This window comes from Schistocerca piceifrons, chromosome 5 (assembly GCF_021461385.2).
Source record: "Schistocerca piceifrons isolate TAMUIC-IGC-003096 chromosome 5, iqSchPice1.1, whole genome shotgun sequence".
NCBI lineage: Eukaryota > Metazoa > Arthropoda > Insecta > Orthoptera > Acrididae > Schistocerca > Schistocerca piceifrons.
In genome coordinates this window covers 697,558,157-697,578,805 of record NC_060142.1, presented here as the reverse complement: position 1 = coordinate 697,578,805, position 20,649 = coordinate 697,558,157, and the positions used below count along the sequence as shown (strand labels likewise).

At 43.3% G+C, this 20,649-nt stretch overlaps 1 protein-coding gene across 1 annotated transcript in view; it reads right to left on the bottom strand.

Annotated features, from left to right (window-relative positions):
• Positions 1–5,429, bottom strand: part of LOC124799209 (chitin synthase chs-2-like) — a 234,151-nt gene extending 228,722 nt beyond the window's left edge. Inside the window, exon 1 of the mRNA XM_047262745.1 lies at positions 5,362–5,429. Within this exon, the coding sequence (XP_047118701.1) occupies positions 5,362–5,429 (68 nt within the window). The remainder of the gene's footprint in view (positions 1–5,361) is intronic.
• Positions 5,430–20,649: the final 15,220 nt, after the last annotated feature.

Here is a 20,649-nt window from a genome sequence, read left to right as displayed (position 1 = left end):
GCAACATGTTTCCAGTCATCAACAGTCCAATGTCGTTGTTGACGGGCCCTGGCGAAGCGTAAAGCTTTGTGTCATGCAGTTATCAAGGGTACACGAGTGGGCCTTCGGCTCCGAAAGCCCATATCGATGATGTTTCGTTAAATGGTTCGCACGCTGACACTTGTTAATGACTGAGCATTGAAATCTGCAGCAATTTGCGGAAGAGTTGCACTTCTGTCACGTTGAACGATTCTCTTCAGTCGTCGTCTGTCCCGTTCTTGCAAGGAGCTTTTTCCGGTGGCAGGAATGTCGGAGATTTGATGTTTTACCGAATTCCTGATATTCGCGGTACATTCTTGAAATAGTCGTAAGGGAAAATCCCCACTTCATCGCTACCTCGGAAATGCTACGTTCCATCGCTCGTGGGACGACTATACACCACGTTCAAACTCACTTAAATCTTGATAACCTGCCATTGTAATTGCAGTAACCGATCTTAACAACTGCGCCAAACACTTGTTGCCTTATATAAGCGTTGCCGACCGCAGTGCTGTATTCTGCCTGTTTACGTATCTCTGTATTTGAATACGCATGTCTATACCGGTTTTTTTGGCGCTTCAGTGTATGATAATCTACAAGTACCGTGCGTAGCCGCGAAATTAACGCTTCATTGTCAATATCAAATTGATTGGACACATAAATAAACCCCTGTGCTCAATACTCATGCCGGGTGTGCTATTTATGTTAACCGTAATAGGACGACTCCCTACAAAACGATTAAGTATATACGAGTACGGTTGTCAGCGTTGCCGCTTGAGTTCTTCAAAAATCATATGCGGTGTCAAGTGAAATTTGTGGCTGGACTGACGACTTTTTCGCAGGGAGGACACAGTATGTTGTCTTGGATGGAGAGCCATCGTCAGATGTGGAAGTAACTCCGGGTGTGCCACAGGGAAGTGTGCTTGTGCCCTTGCTGTTCATATTGTTTATTAATGAACTTGCAGACAATATTAATAGTAAAATCGGGCTTTTTCAGATGATGCAGGTATCTGTAATGAAGTACCATCTGAAAGAAGCTTCGTAAACGTTCAGTCAGATCTTGATAAGATTTCAAAGTGGTGTAAAGATTGACATATTGCTCTAAATGTTCAGAAATGCCAAATTTTGCCCTTCACAAAACGAAAAAACATAGTAACCTATGACTGTAATACGAATTTGTCGCAGCTGGAATCGGCCAACTCAAGCAAATTCCTGGGTGTAACATTTTGTAGAAATATGGGAAGATCACATAGGTTCAGTCATGGATAAAGCAGCTGGTAGAATACTGGGGTAGTGCAATCAATCTCCAAGGGAGATTGCTAAAAATCACTCGTGCGAACGGTTCTATAATATTGCTCAAATGTATGGACCGTTAACAGATGGGACTGGCAGGGGTATTGAACGTATACAGAGAAGAGTTGCACGAATGGTCACAGGTTTGTTTAACCCGTGGGAGAGAGTCACAGAGACGCTGAAGGAACTGAACTGGAAGATTCTTGATGATAGACGTAAACTATCCCGAGAAAGACTATTAACAGAGTTTCAAGAACTGGCTTTAAATGATTACTCTAGGAATATATTACAAGCTCCTACGTATTGATCCCATAGGGATCGAGTGGATAAAATTAGAATAATTAGTGCACGCACAGGGACATTCAAACAATTATTCTTCCAACGCCCCATACGTGAATGGAACAGAAGGAAACCCTAATGACTGGTACAACGGCACGTACCTTCTGCCATGTACCTCACTGTGTACATGCCGACGGATTTGGGCAATTCCAGCAGGACAATGCAACACTCCAGACATCCAGAATTGCTACAGAATGGCTCCAGGAACACTCTTCTGAGTTTAAACACTTCCGCTGGCTGCCAAAATCCCCAGACATGACCATTATTGAACATATCTGGGATGCCTTGCAACGTGCTGTTCAGAAGAGATCTCTACCCTCTCGTACTCTTACGGCTTTATGGAGAGCCTTGCAGGACTCAGGCTGTTAATTCCCTCCAGCCCTACTTCAGACATTAGTCAAGGCCATGCCACGTCGTGCAGAGGCACTTCTGCGTCCTCGCGGGGTCCTACATTATATTAGGCAGGAGTACCAGTGTTTTTGGCTCTTCAGTGTATAAACGTCGTGAAAGGGAAGCTATATTTGAAGAACAGTTCTTTGTGCGTCTGATACAAGGACGCTCGGGAAGACAGAAAGGAAATGACTAAAAACCTTTGCAGTATCGTGTTACAGAAGACTGGCGAAGATCAGATGCTTTTGTTGAGTAAAGAGTGAAGAAGACCTGCAACGAAGCAACGAAAAAAAAATTCCTAGTAAATAACGAAATAAATCGAAGAGAAAGAATGGTGAGACGCATATTACGACACAAGTCGTAATGAAAACGGCAGTTGAAGGGACGGTGGAAGGAAAAAGCCGCAGAGGGAGATCTACAAATGAGTGAATAGGACCATCATTATTTTCTTTATACGTAAGTGATCTGGCGGACGGGGTAGGCAGCAATCTGCGGTTGTTTGTTGATGATGCTGTGGTGTACGGTAAGTTGAGTGACTGTAGGAGGATACAGGATCACGTAGACAAACTTTCCAGTTGGTGTGATGAATGGCAGATAGCTCTAACTGTAGACAAATATAAGTTAATTCGCATGAGTAGGAGAAACAAACCCGTAGTGTTCGAATGCAGTATTAGTAGGAGTGTCCTGTTTGACACAATCACGTCTTTTAAATATCTGGGCGTAGGGTTGCAAAGCGATATGGAATGGAATGACCGTGTGAGGGCTGTGGTAGGTGACGCGAATAGTCGACTTCGGTTTACTGTGGGAACTTTAGGAAAGTGTGGTTCATCTGTGAAGGAGACCGCATATAGGACGTTGTTGCGATGTATTCTTGAGTACTGCTCGAGTATTTGGGATCCGTACCAGGTCGGATTAAAGGAAGACATCGAAGCAATTCAAAGACGGGCGCCAGATTTGTTACCGGTAGGTTCGAAGATATGCAGTTGTTACACAGATCCTTTGGGAACACAAATGGGAGTCCCTGGACGGAAGGCCTCTTTCTCTCCGAAAAACGGTATTTAGAAAATTTAGAGAACCAGCATCTGAAGCTGACAGCAGAAGGATTCTACTGCCACCAACAAACATTTGCGTAAGAACCCCGAAGATATAATACGAGAAATTGGGCTCATGTGGAGGCATATAGACAGTCGTTTCTCCCTCGCTCTGTTTGCGATTGGAACAGGAAAGGAAATGACTAGTCGTGGGACAGCATACCCTCAGCCACACACCGTATGATGGTTTGCGAGGTATGGATGTTGATCTAGAATGTCGATGATGCCATACGCAGCAGTTCCGCTGAAATGGATGTGGATGGCAAGCGACGGGAATGGAGAATTACATCAAACCTAGGTTACAGTTGATGGCCAACGCTGAAACAATGACATGTGACACGTGATTCGGGACGTCAGCCTCGTTGGTGAATTCTGCAACACTGCGATGCAATATTATTCTGCGCATACGCTAGGTGAACGTTGATACTTTGAATAAGTTCGTCTTTTATTTGTATTGAGTCCCTAGTAGTGTACTAGTGATGAAATATGCTAATAATGATGAAGATCGTTAGTTTTATTGAATCATAGCAATATTCAGCGACATATGTACCTAAGGTTTACCCAGACTAGGGAACGAGATGATAGGTGGTTTTTCAGTGGCTACAAACGGTCAGTTCAGAAATGAGTTTGCTCGCAATGAAATCGACCACTAGAAGTGACTGCTTTAACCAACAGTGGAGAAATCGGCCGTCGATGAGTACGCGGTGTGAGAGACAAGCAACGTAATAAAATTCGCGGACCCCTAGGTTCTCGCTGTGGAGAAGAGCTACTACCCCCAGGGACACAATTGTATTTCAGAAACGTGACAATAGTTTTAACGAGAAAGAAGAGAACCACTAGATCAAATAGACGGATCTTCGATTACCGTGCTGCAGCGAACGACCGTTGCAGGGAGCAAGGCGAGAACCACAGCAGTAATTACCAGGGAAAGATCCGCAGGCATTGGCGTGACAGCTACATACAACCTATGTCCGCGGGTTCGACTCCTGTCCGTCACCAGCAAAGGAGGTTGGATCCTCGACCCGTGGAGATGTTTCACGAATTATTGTGCCATACGGCAAGTTTCTTCGAAAGAGAATATACAGTAATTGGTCTCAAGCTACAATTGTCTCTTCAACGTAGACAATGCAGCCGAGTGGGTACAATAAGCAATATTGCTGCTGACAGGATATTCCAGGGGCTCTTGCTGGTACGCCGCGCGGTATTAGCCGAGCGGTTTAAGGCGCTGCAGTCATGGACTGTGTGGCTGGTCCCGGTGGAGGTTCGAGTCCTCCCTCGGGCATGGGTGTGTGTGTTTGTCCTTAGGATAAGGGCAAGCTTAATACGAGAAATTGGGCTCATGTGGAGGCATATAGACAGTCGTTTCTCCCTCGCTCTGTTTGCGATTGGAACAGGAAAGGGAATGACTAATCGTGGGACAGCATACCCTCAGCCACACACCGTATGATGGCTTGCGAGGTATGGATGTAGATCTAGAATGCTCGTTTGCAAGCTTAGGGACTGATGACCTTAGCAGTTAAGTCCCATAAGATTTCACATACATTTGAACATTTTTTTCTTGCTGGTACTCGGAGTCAAACGGCCACAATACTTCAGCGAGCAATGCTGACGCTGTTATTAGGTGCGCTGTTCTGTTAGCAAATACAAGGGGAGAAGCTAAAGAACTATTTGTGCGTGTGTATTTTTTCATTTCGTACCTTAACTTACTTTTTAGATGATTGTAACGTGAAAGGGCGTGATATTTTAGCTCAGCTGGTTAAAACATTTTTCTACATTAGGCGCACTTCGCTTTGCTACAATGCTTTTCACGTTGAAAAAACGCCTTCACACCTGAAGAATATAGGCACAAGACTATTCCGTATCCCGAATGTCACCGTGTGGTGTGTAAGCAAGGGTATATACCACATAGTGTACCAGAATCAACCCTGGTTCCCCTCCCCAATTCAGTTCCCATCCAGTTCCTTCGTCCAATGCTTGTCTCCGCAACAAAGTATTTGAACACCGAATGTGAGCATCTGGCAGCATAAGATTCGTGATCCACGTACTGTGAATGAGTCCTAGGTAAATCTTTCCAATTTCATCACAATTATTTTCTGCTTTAGTATGGGACCGAAATACAATACTACAATAGGAGAAGAAAATGAGACACAGGTGTTACATTTCTTGCGGAAGGGCACTTCGGCTTCTGTAGCGAATACGTCAATCGATTATGAACTGTCTTATTACTTACCCCACATCTTCGTCCCCATCGTAGCTGGAGTCATCTTCGGTGGATTCTATGGGATTCACACCATTCATCCCTGACCTGGGCCTTTGTCACTGTGTTTCGCCTGCTGAAATTAGAAACAATTATTATTATATACTTTAAAATATGTTATGATAGTTAAAATGTGCGCATACGGAACACCCGTACTGTAACCAGAAATTACCTCTTCCTCTCTTGAAGATCTGAATCGGAATCTAAGGGAGAAAAGAACGAAGAATTGAACGATGATACATCTGACATTACGGATTTCGGATCCTATACTTGAGATGTAGCCTAATTGTTCTGTGTTTCCCTTAAATAAATGCAGCCGAATATCAATAGATTTAACTTGTGACGCGACGGAATTATTCGGCTATTCTTGTGATAAACTGCATGAAACTAATTATTAAGAAAATTACGAGGCCTGTTTTTTTAAGTAAGTACCGTTTTGAAATTTAAAAAAGACGTGCTAAGATAGCTCAATAATTTTATCTTTACATGAAAGCCTGTATCTGAATCTACGCACTGACGCCATTACAGTCTGATTCTTCCTTGTTTACGTTTACGTTGTGTTCTGAATGTTTAAGATGCTTCCGATAATCATGAGTCCCGCCGACTGTGAAATACTGGCTGTTATAAGATTTCTTAGTGCTAAAGGCCTAAAAGCGATCGATATTCATCTTGAGATCTATGCAGTTTACGGAGAAAACATTATGAGTGATAGAACGGTAAGAAAGTGGGTGAGAGCATTTAAAGATGGCCGCACAAATGTGCATGATGAACAACGGAGTGGGCGTCCTTCGGTCGTTAATGAAAGTTTGGTGCAGGAAGTGGACAATAAGGTGAGAGAAAACAGACGCTTTACGATTTCCTCCTTGCGGCATGACTTTCCTAATGTTTCTCGTAGTGTTTTGTATGGCATTGTGACCGAGCACTTGAATTACCGAAAATTGTGCGCACCTTGGCTACCGAAAATGTTGACGGATGTGCACAAAACCAAACGTTTAGACAGTGCATTGACTTTCCTTGAGCGGTACCACATCGAATGTGATGATTTGTTAAGCCAAATTGTTACGGGCGATGAAACATGGGTGGCCTACGTCACACCAGAATCAAAGCAACGGTCTATGGAAGTTGAGCAAGGGCATCGTTTTGCAGCCACGTCTCGATCCCTGAGTCACCATATGGGGACGTTTGCAAGACAACAACCATCTGCACGAACAGTTCGACGACGTTTGCAGCAGCATGGACTATCAGCTCAGAGACCACGGCTGCGATTACCCTTGACGCTGCATCACAGACAGGAGCGCCTGCGATGGTGTACTCAACGACCAACCTGGGTGCACGAATGGCAAAACGTCATTTTTTCGGATGAATCAAGGTTCTGCAGTGAACACATGGTGTGTCGTGTGGCGATCAGTCGGTTTTTAAAGTAATTGAAAAGCCACGATCGCTTCAATCATTTATTAGATGACCGGTTTCAGCACTCAGAAGGTGACATCATCAGATCTGAAACGTGGATTATAAATGTTAATCCACGTTTCAGATCTGATGATGGCACCTTCAGAGTGCTGAAACCGGTCATCTAATAAACGATTGAAGCGATCGTGGCTGTTCAATTATTTTAAAATCAAGGTTTTGTTTACAGCACCATGATGGTCGCATCCGTGTTTGGCGACATCGCGGTGAACGCACATTGGAAGCGTGTATTTGTCATCGCCATACTGGCGTATCACCCGGTGTGATGGTATGGAGTGCCATTGGTTACACGTCTCGGTCACCTCTTGTTCGCACTGACGGCATTTTGAACAGTGGACGTTACATTTCAGATGTGTTACGACCTGTGGCTCTACCCTTCATTTGATCCCTGCGAAACCCTACATTTCAGCAGGATAATGCACGACCGCATGTTAGAGGTCCTGTACGGGTCTTTCTGGATACAGAAAATGTTCGACTGCTGCCCTGGGCAGCACATTCTCCAGAACTCTCGCCAATTGAAAACGTCTGGTCAATGGTAGCCGAGCAACTGGCTCGTCACAATACGCCAGTCACTATTGTTGATGAACTGTGGTATCGTGTTGAAGCTGCATGGGCAGCAGTACCTGTACACGCCATCCAAGCTCTGTTTGACTCAATGCCCAGGCGTGTCAAGGCCGTTATTACGGCCAGAGGTGGTTGTTCTGGGTACTGATTTCTCAGGATCTATGCACCCAAACTGCGTGAAAATGTAATCACATGTCAGTTCTAGTATAATATATTTGTCCAATGAATACCCGTTTATCATCTGCATTTCTTCTTGGTGTAGCAATTTTTCACCCCTAAAGATGCATGTTTAATGTTGGCTACTCAGATAATCTGCAGTCTTTGCTCGTGACAATCGCCTAGCAGAAATACGAAGGCGTGCTGAAAAGTAGTGCCTCTGAATTTTTTATGTGAACACTCTTAAATCTGAATAACATCTTTTCTGTTTTCAAGCTGAGTCAATTCGAATAGATTTCTCGAGATTTCGATGGCTGTCTGCGCCGTCGTCGTCAGGAGTAAAACCACTTACTCCTGACGACATTGGCGGAAACAGCCATTGAAAGGTCGAGAATTATATTCTAATTGACGCAGCTTGAAAACAGAAAAGATGTTATTCAGACGGTGCCGGAGCGAAAGACTCCGACGACGCATACTATTAAAGCTTTTTGAATAAAAAAACTTTATCAACATTCTAAATCTTTATTCTTCATGTCTACTTCTTTGCAGCCCTCCACCGCAACAGTAGAGCTGTAGCGTGGTGGTATGTAAGGTGACTATCTCGGTATGTCAGAAGCACCGGCCTGTTATCAATTTTCGAAATCGTAAAGTCCGACCACACAGGACCACCCTCTCATTCAGCACGACGAAGCTAGACCAAGCGCGAACACTCCGACATCTGCAACAATCCGACTCCTCGGGTTCTGTCATCGATCAGCCTTATCGTTTCCCCGACTTGGCCCCATCTGATTTTCATCGCTTTCGTAAGCTTAAAGAACTCTTTCGAAGACTTCGCTTTGATAGTGATGAACCGGTGCAAGCAGAGGAGAGGCTGTGGCAGTGACAGTATCAACGAACTGGTCTCTTGTGAGAAAAAATGTTCGTCGCCAGGGTGACTATGTTGAGAAATAAATATGTAGACATGAAAAATAAACGTGTAGAACATTAATAGAGTTTGTTTTATTTAAAAAGCTGTAAGTCTTTATATAAAAAATTCGGAGGCATTACATTTCAGCACGCCGCCGAATGTTCCTACGTTTCTTTCACGAAGAAAACATAACGATTCCGGACAAAGCTCAGATTCCTAACATGAATCTTACTGAACATTTAAAGGATCTTCTCGAACACATACTTCACTATACTACTGAAATATCCACAACGGTATCTTTTTCGTAAATTTTCTGGGTGAAGATAGGCTTATCGCTTTTCGCCAAACTATTGCTTACTATTACTGGAAACATGCTAGCGATAAATGATTTTGATATCGGCAATGGACAGTGTAACCCCGTCCTAGACGATGATACATGAGAAGGGGACATGATGATACGTTAATTGCATTTTCTGATCACAATCCAGATGCTTTTCGCTACATGGTGCGTAATACAAGTCACGAGTCGGCTGTTAACAAACAGTTGGGCGTGTCTGCAGCGCTTTTAACGACCTTTTATCATAGATTGCCTCGTAAGTTATTGCTGAAATCTATATTATCTACAGCCTCTCTCCTGGAAAAGACTGAACAACACGATGCAGTTTTTTAAGATAATAGACTCGTATTCACGAAGACCGGCGCTTAAATTAGCGTTCGGCCACGTCAACTGATATTTTATTTTTCATTCCCTGACCAAGTTAGGTGGGCTGAATGCTTGGAATGTTCTTTAAATAGATCACTGTCGTTTTCTTCCACGCTTCTTTTCCAACTTAGCTAACGTTGCTACCCTAATGATCAGGACGCTGACGATATATTAGTCTCTAATGCCATCTTCAAGGGTTCATTCCTTCTGCGGGCTTTGTGCAGGCCATTTTCTGTTGTAATGATCTCTGTTTCAGTGGGAGAGAGATTATAGAGACGCACAGATCTGCCACAAACAACAGATAAGATATGACAGAAAATAATAGAACAGTAATGTTCAGCCTTATAATTCTTCAGTTGCTACAGACATAGCGTTTCTGAGTGCTGAATTTTTTGTTCTTCAGGTTTGATAATACAGTGGAAGAACACGTGAACAAAGTAGAAATAAAGGTGCTTGGAGAAGACTGTTGAAGTTGTAATGGAAATTGTTCACCGTCCATGACAAAGAACTACGATTACAATTTGAATAATAACGTCCTCTGGAGCATCGTGTTTCTACTGTACTGTAAATTGTTTCACTGCCTAGTTTAGCAAAAAGAAAAAATATGAATTAATCAGAAACCATTCCTACTTACACTTTGCCTACATTGACCGCAAAACCCCAAGAATAAATATTGTTTGATAGTGGAGAAACTAATTCTGTCGATGTACGCAATGTTTATTTGAAACTATTACAGAAAGAATGTCATTAAAGATAGCATTATGTCGTGGGCACAGCTGTCGAATACAAAGTCAGACTGGAATTGCTTCCGTATTTCGCATAAATGTGACTTTAAGAATCGTTTTCCCTATTAAAATCCGAGGGATGTGTTAAAATTTTTCTGTCTTATAGTGTCGCGTCTGTTGATCAACATACAACGTTGTGTCAGATTTTTCCTTCATTGCATTTTATACACTTCATATTTTCGGATGACGCTTTTTTACATTTTTAAATTAAACACAGGCAGAAAAGAATAATATTCAAAAGTGGGATACCATGAAATCCATACTCGGTTCTCGATTCTAGCAGGCGAATTTCCCACTTCCTCTTTGTTTAGCTCATAGAATGAAACTATCCTCATCATAAGTTCAAAATGGTTGAAATGGCTCTGAGCACTATGGGACTTAACATCTGAGGTCATCAGTCCCCTAGAACTTAGAACTACTTAAATCTAACTAACCTAAGGACATCAAACACTTCCATGCCCGAGGCAGGATTCGAACCTACGACCGTAGCAGTCGCGCGGTTCCGGACTGAAGCGCCTAGAACCGCTCGGCCACCTCATCATAAGTGGTAAATTTTTTATATATGAAACGGGAACGACAAATATGAAATGCAATTAAATGACTAAGAAATTATTCGTAATACTTTTTCTGTAACTGCGTATCAGCGTATGGTCACGGAGACCGAGTGAGATGACGGCGTGGTTAATATCTCCCTCTGACTTTACGACCTAGGATTTGTGTGCTTTCCCTGAATCATCTTTGGTGAATGCCGTGGTTATTTCTTTTACACGGCCACAGCTGATTTCCCGACTCATTCTCATGTACAACGGCGCTAGTGCCCGGTCCCTAGCGACCTCAATGTAAACGGTATGTTAACTGTCACTTCCCAGCCTTAATTTATTCACTCGCGGAGCACTTCTAGTAGGTCGGGAGAACTGTAGATCTTGATTATACATTCCTGTGGTCAAAGGACGTCGAACATCGGCGTGTATGTAACAGACGTTTCCGTCTATCACTTAGTAATTCTGTGACATTAACCTGACAGAGAACGAACCCATTAGATGAACGCGTCTACCAATGCACACAATCACACCAGCGTTGCACCGCAGTGCGGCTCGGCGCATGCAGTCAATAAACTTACCTGTCCGATCGCCGACCGCTTTCAGCCACAAGTGACGTCCAATCGTGCTGTGCGGACTGTTTGCCAGCCGTAGGCGACTTATTATCTTATCGATGTTCATTGGCCCGATAAAAGACAGCCGCGGAGGTATGCAAGATTGCCTTCCAATGTACTGGGAAACCCTTTCACCCTGCACAATGAGGGGCACGTAAAGGTGACGTGAAGTCCACAAATGCATCCTCCCCACATCTGTACGAAATATAGGTTCCAGAAGAAGCACGTCTTGTGACTGAAGTGACAGGAAGATGCAGACATGTTTGTGGAACGGAACTACCACTAAATCAAGAGAATACATAGCACCCTGGCGATAAAAATCTGTAAGAGCTGCCGTAACGTTGGAATATATTATCCCACGGCATAATCAAACAATCGGAAGAATTTTATTCGAACTGAATTCATAACTACATCCTAGTTGCTGATAAGAGTGGGAGCATTCAGCTTTCGCAGAAACTTTGCTGGTGCCTTATACGGACCAAGTGAACCTATAAGTGTAGTGGAGACAAAAATCGCTTTATTGGTATTGGGTAAGTGGTCACTGTAATATGCGCTGATTTCCACGAATGAAGGAATAGCATAAAGAAAGATTAGAGTTGCGCTCTACCAAAACTACGGTTCGGTAGCTTTGGTACACTACATAAATGACGTGATAAATGGTAGGACTACCGACAGTATTGGTTGAGTTGGTGTAGTGCAGATGGTTGAAATGGCTCTGAGCACTATGGGACTTAACATATGAGGTCATCAGATGAGAAAATGGAACCCGACGACTACCTCTTTGTTTTTGTTTCTCTGGTTGTTTATTTTGCACATAATTAGAGAACCGAACTTCATTCAGTGTTAGTTCATTGTGTATTTTATATCCTTACAGAGTATAAATTGTATTTTATAAGTAACAACAATTATTATTATAACTTCTAAGCTTTTAGGTAAGTACAGCTTACATGCACAAACATATATATATTTAGTGTTGTAATTTTGTATTCAGTAGAAGGTTCTTCATCATGATCAAAGGCAAGAATTTCCAGTTATTATCGATAAATGCGAAAGTTGTGTATCAATAACAAAAACCTGGCTTAAAATTGGGTATGCATAACAGAAACACACTTTACACAAGTTCGACAAAGTATTGAAGCGGTATATATATATATATATATATATATATATATATATATATATATATATATATATATACTATGTGATCAGAAGTATCCGGACACCCCAAAAGTCCATTGTGCTGCCGCCTACTGCCATGAATCCCATATCAGCGACCTCAGTAGTCATTAAACACCGTAAGAGAGCAGAGTGGGGCGCTCCGCGGAACTCACGGATTTCGAGCGTGGTCAGGTGATTGGGTGTCACTTGTGTCGTACGTCTGTACGCGAGATTTCCACACTAATGAACATCCCTAGGGTCACTGTTTCTGATGTGATAGTGGAAACGTGAAGGGACACGTACAGCACAAAAGCGTACAGGCCGACCTTGTCTGTTGATTGACAGAACGCTCCGACAGTTGAAGAGGGTCGTAATGAGTAATAGGCAGACGTCTATCCAGACCATCATACAGGCATTCCAAACTGCATCAGGATGCACTGCAAGTACTATGACTGTGAGAAAACTTGGATTTCATGGTCGAGAGGCTGCGCAGAAGCCACACATCATGCCGGTAAATGCCAAACGACGCCTCGCTTGGTATAAGGAGCGTAAACATTGGACAATTGAACAGTGGAAAAACGTCGTGTGAAGTGACGAATTACGGTACACGAAATGGTGATCCGATGGCAGGGTGTGGGTATGGCGAATGCCCGGTGAACGTCATCTGCCAGCGTGTGTAGTGCCAACAGTAAATTCGGAAGCGGTGGTGTTATGGTGTGGTCGTGTTTTTCACGGAGGGGGCTTGCACCCCTTGTTGTTTTGTGTAGCACTATCATAGCACAGGCATACATTGATGTTTTAAGCACCTTCTTCCTTCCCACTGTTGAAGAACAATTCGGGGAAGGCCATTGCATCTTTCAACACGATCGAGCACCTGTTCATAATGCACGGCCTGTGGCGGAGTGGTTACACGACAGTAACATCCCTGTTGTGGACTGGCCTACAAAGAGTCCTGACCTGAATCCTATAGAACATCTTTTGGGATGTTTTGGAACGCCGACTTCGCTTTAGGTCTCACCGACCGACATCGATACCTTTCCTCAGTGCACTCCGTGAGCAATGGGCTGCCATTCCCCAAGAAACCTTCCACCACCTGACTGAACGTATGCCTGCGAGAGTGGAAGCTGTCATGAAGGCTAAGGGTGGGCAAGCACCGTATTGAATTCCAGCATTACAGGTGGAGGGCGTCACGAACTTGTAAGTAATTTTCCGTCAAGTGTCCGGATATATATATATATACTATGTGTTCAAAAGTATCCGGACACTTAACGGAAAATTACTTACAAGTTCGTGACGCCCTCCATCTGTAATGCTGGAATTCAATATATATATATATATATATATATATATATATATATATATATATATATATATATATATATATATATATATGCGGTTTTTTGAAATTTAACTTTTTGTTGTGGAAATTACTTTTTCTTGCGCTATGTAATAAATCTGATTTGTTTTTTCTTTATTTTTACTACTATATCCCTGTGTATCCCAAACAATAAAACACGTTATTTGGAATAACGAAGTTTCAGAAAGAGCAAAACTCCTTATGTATAAGAATTATTACATCCCTATTGTCACCTATGGTGGAGAAACATAGACAATGACAGAAAGGGACTGGAGCAGACTGCAAGCAGGGGAAATGAAATTTCTCAGGGCAGTTAAGGGAAAAACAAGAATGGACAGAGTAAGGAATGTAGAGATTAGAAAGGACCTCAAACAAGAAAGTGTGAGAAAAGAAATTGAAAGAAAGAGATTAAGATGGTATGGGCATGTTAAGAGGATGCATGGGCAGAGATTCCCAAAAATTATGGAAGAACTAAAGATGGATGGGAAAAGAGCTAGGGGGCGCCCAAGAACACGGTGGAAAATGGGAGTGAGAATATCTGTGGAAAGAGAGGTGTGACCTGGCAGCGAGTGGAGGGAGAAAAGTGGTGGGAGGACCGAGCCAAATGGAGAGGACTCGTCAGCAGCCAGACCCGGCAGTAGCTGGAGCGGGATTCGGATATAGATAGATAGATCCCTGTGTATCACGCTTAAAATCAATAATTTTCAAATAAAACCTGAATAAAGTATGACAATATCAGTTTTGCTATAAATATTATTTATTCTTAAGAAACAGACGCGAGGATAACTATGTAGAACGGAAATGTTCCGTAGCTTACCCGGCTCTTTGTATATCCTCACTCAGTTTCTAGATGGTTCACCGCTTCCAGTTTTTAGGGTAATGTAGTAAAACACTGAGCGAACACATAACGAAAGCGATCGTAATGAGGTAACGTCCTATAGGTATGCAACACATTCAATGGCTAGGTAACGCAGGTATGGCCTTAACTGACCAAAGCTTCTAGGAAAACTGTCGTAGTCTACGCTTACATATTGTAGTATGCAGTAGCCTATAGTAGCTCAACAACTAAGAAAAATAGTTCAAGAAGTGAGATATCCAATCCGATAAAAATAATATTTCTTTGGTGTGGTCTTCTGCAGCTACAAATTGAATAAAACACATTGTAATGATAGCCCACTAGAGCTGCTTTTTTGTATCGCTTTTATTTATTTCTGCCTGTTTCAAGCATGGCATGATGGATCGTGTTGGTTACATTTTTCAATAGTCATTTACATGCTGGACTAGTTGGCAACGCAATCTCGTCATGGCAGTTGTTTACCAAAGCACCACTGGTCTCCGTGTACGTTCAGTTTGGCTCTAGGCTTCATATATCTATGAGCTGTTTTCAGTACTTTGTTTACACACTAGTGGGTGACTGTATGACTCATTCTGGTGATTCTTTGTGAGTGCTGATGCAACGTCGACCATTTTGCATATAACTGTTCTGTGGCATTTCAAATTGTAATACGTTCTTTTTCTTTTAAAGGGATTTAGAATGTCCTATGCTTACAGCGTTAAATTGAGCCAAAAGTTAGGAACATTTTCTCATGAATTATTGGGACCATAATCTGGATTTTTCCACAGAACGCACACATTCGTTCGGCTTTTCTTCTGAATTAATCATTTGTGAAAAAGAAACTTTAGTTTTTGAGATATTTCATTTTTTCTGACTGTATGGCGGTGATGGCTGCGAATCCTCATCGACGTTGATGGAATGATGAAGAGGATAACACAACACCCAGTCCACAAGCGGAGAAAATCTCCGACTCGACCAGTAACCGAACTCGGGCCCGCTGCATGGCAGTCAGATGCATTTACAACTCAGCCAACGGGGCGGGTAGTACAGACGTATTAGAAGGCCTTAGAGAACAACCTCTGAAAATTTCATCTTTCTACTGTAAATAGACTCTGACGAAACAAAAGTACCTTATATACAAACAATTAAAATTGCAGGAAATGAGCTCCCAAGGTTTTACTTCAATGCACGCCTGCTCCATATCTGGTGTCATCAGAATTGTCCAATAGCTTCTTCTTGGTGGCTCTCCTCTGCTGTCTAGCCATCTTTAAGTAGATTTTCTCTGAAGTGTCTGAAAACCTGAACCGTTCGTTGTCTAAACAAAGCAAAACTGCTGCAGTTCATAATTTTACACAGAGCCCCATCTTCTGCAAAACTTTTCACTTTCTTACATTGCCATTACTGAATGATGAAACAGCATTATAAACATCTAAGCGAAGAGTGTTTGTACCTACAAATACATTTTTAGGTAATCTGTTCCATATCACATGATTCCCACGCTCATTTGCAATTTGAGTCCGACCATGAAGACATTTTTGTAGTAGACTAATATTTGCGAGGTGTCGGATTATTGGTTTTATTTCGTCCATTATGGCAGATTTCAAACGATGAGGTGACTGTATTGTTGGGTAGTTACCTTGCCTGGGTTGTACTTGAACCAACTGTTATCTCCTTTTTGATATAGCCTATGTCGGGAATTGGTTGAAGCTGTGTGAAAAGAAAAGCACATAGTACAGACTGCTCTTCTCATTAATTCTGCATATGCTGTATTCTGTCTAATTGCTAGAGTATTGCACTTCCGAATATGGTCTGTAGCAGTACCTGTCAGTTTGTTTTCCCCATCTACTCGCAATTTCTTGCCTTTCCTGCTAGCCATGAGCCGTCAAAGACTTGATCCCACCCTCTTCTGAACGTGGCCAACATCCTCTAGTTTGCAAATGTTCACATTGTTCTCATATGTCATCAGTTCTTCTATTTCTTTGAATGCCTTTGAGTCACCATCTCCAAGACAACTTGTGTATCTAACGTTGTACCATTTTACTGAGCGCTGATAAGTACTACTTCTCCAGCAACTTCCATACGACCACTTGAACCGTAATAATTTGCTGTGCACTATTCGTCATGTTTATTTTTCATTTTATCCTCGCATCTGCAATGCTTGGAGAGTATTGCCACAACAATTATCTTACCTGCGTCAACACCATTCAGATTTGTACACCTCTTGTGCCAGCTCCCATCAAAAGTTATGGACCAGTCCTCGCTATTACACATCAAAAACATTTTTGCATCACCTCGGTTCCGATAGTTCTGGAACATGTACAGAAATTTGGAATAGAGGTCAGCATAAACATCATTTCCGCCCTTTTCATTGCTCATGAAAACCACACATTGCTTGTTGTACCACCATACAGCGAGACCTTCAGAGGTGGTGGTCCAGATTGCTGTACACGCCGGTACCTCTAATACCCAGTAGTACGTCCTCTTGCATTGATGCATGCCTGTATTCATTGTGGCATACTAATCCACAAGTTCATCAAGGCACTGTTGGTCCAGATTGTCCCACTCCTCAACGGCGATTCGGCGTAGATCCCTCAGAGTGGTTGGTGGGTCACGTCGTCCATAAATAGCCCTTTCCAATCTATCCCAGGCATGTTCGATAGTGTTCATGTCTGGAGAACATGCTGGCCACTCTAGTCGAACGATGTCGTTATCCTGACGGAAGTCATTCACAAGATGTGCACGATGGGGGCGCGAATTGTCGTCCATGAAGACGAATACTTCACCAATATGCTGCCTATATGGTTGCACTATCGGTCGGAGGATGGCGTTCACGTAAAGTACAGCCGTTACGGCAACTTCCATAACCACCAGCGGCGTACGTCGGCCCCACATAATGCCATCCCAAAATATCAGGGAACCTCCAACTTGCTGCACTTGCTGGACAGTGTGTCTAAGGCGTTCAGCCTGACCGGGTTGCCTCCAAACATGTCTCTGACAATTGTCTAGTTGAAGGCATATGCGACATTCATCGGTGAAGAGAACGTGATGCCAATCCTGAGCGGTCCATTCGGCATGTTGTTGGGCCCATCTGCACCGCGCTGCATGGTGTCATGGTTGCAGAGATGAACCTCTCCATGGACGTCGGGAGTGAAGTTGCGCATCATGCAGCCTATTGCGCACAGTTTGAGTCGTAACAGGACGTCCTGTGGCTGCACGAAAAGCGTTATTCAACATGGTGGCGTTGCTGTCAGGATTCTCCGAGGAATAATCCGTAGGTAGCGGTCATCCACTGCGGTAGTACCCCTTGGGCGGCTTGAGCGAGGCATGTCATCGACAGTTCCTGTATCTGTGTCTCCTCCATGTCCGAACAAGATCCCTTTGGTTCACTACGAGACGCCTGGACACTTCCCTTGTTGAGAGCCCTTCCCGGTACAAAGTAACAATGCGGACGCGATCGAACCGCAGTATTGACCATCTAGGCATGATTGAGCTACAGACAACACGAGCCGTGTACCCCCTTCCTTGTGGAATAACTGGAGCTGATCGGCTGTCGGACCCCTCCATCTAATAGGCGTTCCTCATGCATGGTTGTTTACATCTTTGGGCGGGTTTAGCGACATGCCTGGGTCTGTGTCTGTGATACAAAATCCACAGTCAACGTCCATCTTCAGGAGTTCTGGGAACCGGGGTGATGCAAAACTTTTTTTGATGTGTGTATTATCAACAACTACTTCCTCAACAGCATCTTTCATATTCGTCTGTGCTACATCTTCAATAGCAGAGCCTATTGCAATGATATGTTTGTCAAATTTTGACGTGGAGCCACCTGCATCTCTGTCCTTACGTATAGACCGTAATCCATCAAGCAGTCTAATGTTTATATCATATAGTTTACCTGTATCTGCAGTAATATGTGAGGAATTGAAAAAATAACACTGTGTTTGCAATACCGGTAATTGCACATCAACTCTAATTCACAAGCAAGTGCTACATGTATGTTTGTTTTCAGAGAAACACTGCATTTTCCACATTTTTTGCAAGACGTCTGATAATAAGGACACAATAATTATCTCTTATTTTGTAGTCCCAGAGTTTAGTTTCTTGTGTTGTTCTTCAATTCCAGCTAGTCTTCTTTTTGGAGAACTTTCAGGTGTAGTGACTCAATGCTTCACTACCAGTGTAGAGGTTAGACGCTAGTGGGACATCCAATACTGACTTATACGATGCATCAGACGAATTCTGAGTATCATTTACTTTCTTGCGTCAATGTACACGCTTTTTAAGTGTTTTCAGACTAGGTCTTGGAATGCTGCAGGAAAAAAACTCAATGGATTCACCAAATCAACAAGCAGATGGATTTACGCACAAAGTAACAATACAAATGGCGTAAAATCGGTTATCAACTGTCTTGCTGTGTAGCGAACAGGGAAGATAACTCTCTTGTGCTCAATGATATCTCTGGCATGGCAGGATTATATCAGGCACATTTTGTGTCTCGTAAACACGGTGCGGACCATCGTGCGCAGCAATTACAAAGAAAAATTTAAAATACTTCTATGCATGTCATCTCAATGTTTTATACACAGCTTTAAGTGGGAGACTAAATATTTCGAAAATGCATTGACCCAAAAATCTATTTTCTCATCGAAAAACTCATTCCATATACCCTTAAAGCAGCTGTCTTCTGATGATGTGTCGAATCACATTAATAAATTATATTGCGACCAAAGACACTTTCCACAATTCATTAAGCGCCAATATACAATTAGTGTTCTGCCTTTCTGTTGTGTGTTTGTAGCTCTCCTCCTGTCCCTTATTCTTTAATATCGTATAGCTGAAACACATTCGTAGGTTCAGCCGCCGATGCTGCCACGGTCCAGGCGGCGGAAGATCTTCAGGTAAGCTAATTCGTATCTGGAGGTAGAGAAGCGGTAACAGACAGGGCAGCTGGTTCAGTTAATTCGTTGTTCAACGTGTTATTTATTTTAAGACACACGACTGAGTCTGCCCACGCGTCGTTTAACATCCATTTATATTTTACATAACCACACCGCATCGCCACAGAGTCTCGTCTCTTGTGTAGGGAAACGTCGCGAATTGAAACTTCCTGGCAAATTAAAACTGTGTGCCGGACCGAGACTCGAACTCGGGACCTTTGCCTTTCGCGGGCAAGTGCTCTACCAACTGAGCTACCCAAGCACGACTCACGCCCCGTCCTCACGGCTTTACTTCCGCCAGTACCTCGTCTCCTACCTTCCAAACTTTACAGAAACTCTCCTGCGAACCTTGTAGAACTAGCACTCCTGAAAGAAAGGATATTGCGGAGACATGGCTTAGCCACAGCCTAGGGGATGTATCTAGAATGAGATTTTCACTCTGCAGCGGAGTGTGCGTTGATATGAAACTTCCTGGCAGATTAAAACTGTGTGCCGGACCGAGACTCGAACTCGGGACCTTAGCCTTTCGCGGGCAAGTGCTCTACCAACTGAGCTACCCAAGCACGACTCACGCCCCGTCCTCACGGCTTTACTTCCGCCAGTACCTCGTCTCCTACCTTCCAAACTTTACAGAAACTCTCCTGCGAACCTTGTAGAACTAGCACTCCTGAAAGAAAGGATATTGCGGAGACATGGCTTAGCCACAGCCTAGGGGATGTATCTAGAATGAGATTTTCACTCTGCAGCGGAGTGTGCGCTGATATGAAACTTCCTGGCAGATTAAAACTGTGTGCCGGACCGAGACTCGAACTCGGGACCTTTGCCTTTCGCGGGCAAGTGCTCTACCAACTGAGCTACCCAAGCACGACTCACGCCCCGTCCTCACGGCTTTACTTCCGCCAGTACCTCGTCTCCTACCTTCCAAACTTTACAGAAACTCTCCTGCGAACCTTGTAGAACTAGCACTCCTGAAAGAAAGGATATTGCGGAGACATGGCTTAGCCACAGCCTAGGGGATGTATCTAGAATGAGATTTTCACTCTGCAGCGGAGTGTGCGCTGATATGATACTTCCTGGCAGATTAAAACTGTGTGCCCGACCGAGACTCGAACTCGGGACCTTGGCCTTTCTTTCAGGAGTGCTAGTTCTGCAAGGTTCGCAGGAGAGCTTCTGTAACGTTCGGAAGGTAGGAGACGAGATACTGGCAGAAGTAAAGCTGTGAGGAGGGGACGTGAGTCG